Below are 6,278 nucleotides of genomic sequence, written 5' to 3' on the forward strand. Positions count from 1 at the left end.
CCTAGCCTGAGTGCCAGCTTGAGTGGCATGACAATGAGTGACAATGAGTTGGCATGATAGCACAAACAGACTGGCACTCTCAGGCTGTATTCGGTCCACCCACCATCAGCAGTAGTGTAACAGTGGAAATTGGGGTTGATGATGATTGATTATTAATGCCTGACAAGTGTGTATAAACCGGGTGTTGCAGTAGGCAAGGTGCTTTATCTCTCAGCTCAGTCCAACTGCTGTGTGTGTCTCCCTCCCTCTAACAGCCAGCCTTGCCTGGGACCCTGGCAGCAGATAAGAGGAAGGCTCCCTGAGGACGTTGGTTGAGGATGGGTGTAAGAACACAGATTATACAGAGAGAGATAGGGAGTCTTTCTGCTGGTTAAATAAACCTTTTTTTTTTTGGACATGAGAGTTGTAGATCCCGTTTTCAGACTGTAATGATATATATGCATGTTAACCAAGTCCAATGCTCCTATAACGCAGATGTTACTCGTCCAATGTGATATCATAAAACTGCTGAGAAAAAACCCTGTCCAATAGAACACGTACCATGGCACATTTCAACATGCTTTTCAATAAAAGGCAATGGACACACCATCAAGGCTCATGATAATCCAACCTGGGGTTTTCCACCAGGAGCTGCTGTACTCAGAGCAATGTATTTATGTTATGATTGCTCCTCATTTTATTTTGACTGTTGGGTAATTGACCTATTAGGAATGAAACAAACAATAAATAAACAGGCACTAATAAGACTACCACACAGTGCAGTGAGAATGTTTCACACAAATAAGCTAAAAGGCTTTTATTTATCTCACTTGTGTTGCCATTTAGACATATAGACACCACTTGAACTCGAGGCAACACTTCGTGACCCCAAGTTCTGTCACGACTTACTTCTTCAATCACGCATGAAGGAGTTGAGCTCTCGAGCTCTGCTCTGGGCTGGCTATCTGTCGCTTTAAGAGCGATTTCCCCCCATTGTCAAGTAGTCGTGAGCAGGAAGGGTGAAACGAAACCAGAGACCGAGCTAGGGGGCAGGAGCTGGTATTTAAAAGCACGACGCAGCCGCTCAATAACGGAACCGCGGTAACGTTCATTCTCAGGACAGAGCGCGTCTGGAGAAGAAGGGAATATAAATAAGAACTGAAGAGGAAAGGGAGACTCAGTCAAGCAACCTTTGCTGATTTTAATTCTTCTAGTGTTTTAAGACATATATACAGTCGCAATGGAATAAAAAAAATGCACTTATGAAAGACGAAGGCTACACCGAATTTCACCGCGGTTTCTCAATTGCCTGAGGAAATGTACAGAATAGCCTCCATCATTGAAAATGCGTCACATGTCAGGATGATCTTCGTTGGACATAGACTGCTGATTGAAATTATGTCATATAAAATGAAGGCAAATTCCGCGCGCAACTGACGTCTAGGGCGACATTATATCAGAGCAGGTGCAGTGTGTGTCCCTTCGACATTTACCGTTACACGCGTGTTCTGAAGATTTAACTGTGACCGTGGTGTGGGCCTGCCAGGCTGATCACAGAGAAGAGAAGCGGGAACATCTTGATGTCAACCTGAGAAATAAAACATACTGGGAAAATGTCATCTGCAATTGAAAGGAAGACGATGGAGGCTAACGAGTAAGTGACGTACCAGTCGGCTGTTTCAATGAAATATAATAGAATAGGCTATAATAGAATCTTAGGACCTTCAATGTTGACTTGATACTGCTGTAGAATGTCTTATTACGCAAATTACAATAGTTGCTTGGGAATAAGCAAACGCAATAGGCCAGTGGCAGTTTCCAAAGTCTCTTCAGAATATAATCCAATTCAAATACAACATCATGAAAGAACCAATTGAAAAAGGAAGCACCAATAAATGGGAAAGGGATCATTATAAAGAACGATATAAGTCTATTTAGAAGGCTGATGAATGTCGTGACCTTTTGTCAGTACATAGTTTGGCTGTATGAACAGGTCATAGGGATTATGTGCTGCACTCGCTGGTATATAGGTCAATGGCTCCATCCTGTGGGTTAAACTAATAATAATATGTGCATATTACATGGTAGAACACACACACACACACACACACACACACACACACACAGCCTTCTTATTATGGACTTGTATTCTTCCATTTCCTCATCTGTCTCTTGTCCTCGTTCCCCCTAGGGAGCCGGTGGACGAGGTGTTACAGATGGCCCCGTCCCTCCTGAACTGTGGGGGTTGCCAGCAGAGCATCGGGGACAGGTTCTTCCTGAAAGCCATAGAGAAGTACTGGCATGAGGACTGTCTGAGCTGTGACCTGTGTGGCTGCAGACTGGGAGAGGTGGGACGAAGACTCTACTACAAACTGGGACGTAAGCTCTGTCGCAGAGACTACCTCAGGTTAGACACTTTATAGTTGACATTTACCATATACCCTCACCCCAAAAATAGAGTTAGATATTTTGCTGTTGGGCACACCCCAAGAGTCAATAAGTAATTGAAATCCTGCCCATATAAATTATTTTATAAATAATTTAAATGAATTTAAATTTAAATTTAAATTTAAATTATTTTAAATGTTTCCAAAATTCATACAAATATGACAAAATATTAAGTAGTCAATAGCATGTAAACTCTTTATAATGGTTTATTAATGCTTATCCATGGACGTTATACACCTTCATCTCCCTTCCCTCCCAGGCTGTTTGGACAGGACGGGCTGTGTGCTAGCTGTGAGAAGAGAATCAGAGCGTTTGAGATGACCATGCGTGTGAGGGACAAGGTCTACCACCTGGAGTGTTTTAAATGCGCGGCCTGCCAGAAACACTTCTGTGTCGGGGACCGTTACTTGCTCATCAACTCGGACATTGTGTGTGAGCAGGACATCTTTGAGTGGACCAAACTCAACAACAACATGGTTTAGCAGATTCATGAACACTCTAGAACATTCTACAACACTTTAGAACACCTCAAAAACATGGTGTAGAACACTCTAGAACATTCTACAACACTCCAGAGCACCTCAAAAACATGTTGTAGAAAACTCTAGAACATTGTAGAACACAAAGATGAGATGGTTTTGATTGTGATTGTGATCTCTCCATTTGGGATCAACAGCATGATAAAATATCTCCAGATGTACAGCAAGATAATAGATCTCAAACTTTCGGACAAAGGTCACCACATACAGACTCTCTTGTACCTCTCAAATCTGTTAGATGTTTGAAGAGAGTTGTTTCACCATTGATCTGTACTGGAGGCTAAATGAAGGCTCGATCCACCAGTGAATGGAGAACTGGTTCCACCCTTTCAATGCAAAAAAAAAGGAAAATGTAATAATGCAATAATCTATGTGCTCATTGCAGAAATCTCAATATTTCTTGTATCATACAGTTGTAATAGAGATTTGCTCATTGAGCTAAATGATGAGCGATGTCACTGGAATTTGTTGTAGTCCAACACTGTTATTTCACCTCTAGAGAAATATGTATTATGACATTTGTTATGAATATATATAAAGTGTTATGTCCAAAAAGGTCTGGTCCATTCCGAAGTAATACATTCGTAAAGTGAAGGTCTGTTTGGGGAGTCCACATGCGCCCCCTAGTGGCCAAGTTCAAAATACAAGTTTCCAATCTTTATGTGTTTTGTTTTTGTAACTTTTCTTTTGTTTCAATATGGCTCATAAACTTTGGGATATTTGTTATATATATATGTTTAATTAAACCCTCATTAAAATATGTTACATTTAGTAGACCACGGATCCTCGCTTTTCAGAGGATACATTTTATATTCGTTGGCTGGAGCAAAGATAAAAAATGTTAAAGTATCATATTTTTTTTTATTTACACTACAAGACCAAAAGTATGTGGACACCTGCTCTTCGAACATCTCATTCCAAAATCATGGGCATTTAATATGGAGTTGTTCCCACCTTCGCTGCTATAACACCCTCCACTCTTCTGGGAAGGCTTTCCACTAGATGTTGGAACATTGCTGCTATAACAGCCTCCACTCTTCTGGGAAGGCTTTCCACTAGATGTTGGAACATTGCTGCTATAACAGCCTCCACTCTTCTGGGAAGGCTTTCCACTAGATGTTGGAACATTGCTGCAGGGACTTGCTTCCATTCAGCCACAAGAGCATTAGTGAGGTCGGGCACTGATGTTGGGCGATTAGGCCTGGCTGGCAGTTGGCATTCCAATTCATCCCAAAGGTATTCGATGGGGTTGAGGTCAGGGCTCTGTGCAGGCTAGTCAAGTTCTTCCACACCGATCTCAACAAACCATTTCTGTATAGACCTCGCTTTGTGCACGGGGGCATTGTCATGCTGTAACAGGAAAGGGCATTACCCAAACTGTTGCCGCAAAGTTGGGAGCACAGAATCATCTAGAATGTAACTGTACTGTTAAGATTTCCCTCCACTGGTATTAAGGTGCCTAGCCCGAACTATGAAAAACAACCCCAGACAATTATTCCTCCTAAACTAAACTTTAGAGTTGACACTATGCATTCGGGCAAGTAGCGTTCTCCTAGCAAACCCAGATTCATCAAACCCAGATTCATCAAACCCAGATTCATCAAACCCAGATTCATCCGTCGGACTGCCTGGTACTGAAGCGTGATCCAGGGGCAACACACTGCAGCTATATAGGACTTCCTGTAGGGACAACACACTGTAGCTATATAGCACTTCCTGTAGGGACAACACACTGCAGCTATATAGGACTTCCTGTAGGGACAACACAATGTATGTAACGGATGTGAAACGGCTAGCTTAGTTAGCGGTGCGCGCTAAATAGCGTTTCAATTGGTGACGTCACTCTGAGACCTTGAAGTAGTGGTTCCACTTGCTCTGCAAGGGCCGCGGCCTTTGTGGAGCGATGGGTAACGATGCTTTGTGGGTGACTGTTGTTGATGTGTGCAGAGGGTCCCTGGTTTGTGCCCGGGTATGGGCGAGGGGACGGTCTAAAGTTATACTGTTACATGTAGCTATATAGGACTTCCTGTAGGGACAACACACTGTAGCAATATCAAATCAAATTGTATTTGTTAAATCCACATGGTTAGCAGATGTTAATGCGAGTGTAGCGAAATGCTTGAAGAGCACTTCCTGCAGGGGCAACAAACTGAAGTGATATAGCACTTCCTGTAGAGACAACACACTATAGTGATATAGCACTTCCTGTAGGGGAAAGACTCTGTAGCTATGTAGCACTTCCTGTAGGGACAACACACTGTAGCGATATAGCACTTCCTTTTAAAGGCAACACACTGTAGCTATATAGCACTTCTTGTAGGGGCAACACACTGTTGCTATGTAGCACTTCCTATAGGGGCAACACACTGTTGCTATGTAGCACTTCCTATAGGGGCAACACACTGTAGCTATATAGCACTTCCTGTAGGGACAACACACTGTAGCTATATAGCACTTCCTGTAGGGACAACACACTGTAGCTATATAGCACTTCCTGTAGGGGCAACTCACAGTAGCAAAATAGTATTTCCTTTTAAAGGCAACACACTGTTGCTATGTAGCACTTCCTGTAGGGGCAACACACTGTAGCTATATAGCACTTCCTGTAGGGACAACACACTGTAGCTATATAGCACTTCATGTAGGGGCAACACACTGTAGCTATATAGCACTTCATGTAGGGGCAACACACTGTAGCTATATAACACTTCATGTAGGGGCAACACACTGTAGCTATATAGCACTTCATGTAGGGGCAAAACACTCTTGCAAAAATAACTTCCTGTAGGGGAAACACACTGTAGCTGTGTAGCACTTCCTGTATTTGCAACACTCTGTAGTGATATAGCACTTCCTGTAGAGGCAACACACTGTAGCTATATAGCACTTCCTGTATTTGCAACACACTGTAGTGATATAGCACTTCCTGATGGGGAAACACACTGTAGTGATATAGCACTTCCTGATGGGGAAACACACTGTAGCTATATAGCACTTCCTGTAGAGGCAACACACTGTAGCTATATAACACTTCCTGATGGGGAAACACACTGTAGCGATATAGCACTTCCTGTAGGGACAACACACTGTAGCTATATAACACTTCCTGTAGGGACAACACACTGTAGCTATATAACACTTCCTGTAAGGACAACACACTGTAGCGATATAACACTTCCTGATGGGGAAACACACTGTAGCTATATAGCACTTCCTGTAGGGGCAACACACTGTAGCTATATAGCACTTCCTGATGGGGAAACACACTGTAGCGATATAGCACTTCCTGTAGGGGCAACACACTGTAGCTAT

At 42.7% G+C, this 6,278-nt stretch overlaps 1 protein-coding gene across 2 annotated transcripts; it reads left to right on the forward strand.

The window, feature by feature from the left end:
• The first annotated feature begins 879 nt into the window (after positions 1–879).
• lmo2 (LIM domain only 2 (rhombotin-like 1)) lies at positions 880–3,625 on the forward strand. Of its 2 annotated transcripts, NM_001160508.1 has the most exon segments (4): positions 1,260–1,633; positions 2,171–2,386; positions 2,687–2,932; positions 2,986–3,302. In NM_001160508.1, coding segments are annotated over 3 exon segments (480 nt in total). In that variant the 5' UTR covers positions 1,260–1,592; the 3' UTR covers positions 2,910–2,932; positions 2,986–3,302.
• The last annotated feature ends 2,653 nt before the right edge of the window (positions 3,626–6,278 follow it).

Source organism: Oncorhynchus mykiss, chromosome 2 (genome assembly GCF_057628025.1).
Source record: "Oncorhynchus mykiss isolate SJ-2025 chromosome 2, ASM5762802v1, whole genome shotgun sequence".
Taxonomy (NCBI): domain Eukaryota; kingdom Metazoa; phylum Chordata; class Actinopteri; order Salmoniformes; family Salmonidae; genus Oncorhynchus; species Oncorhynchus mykiss.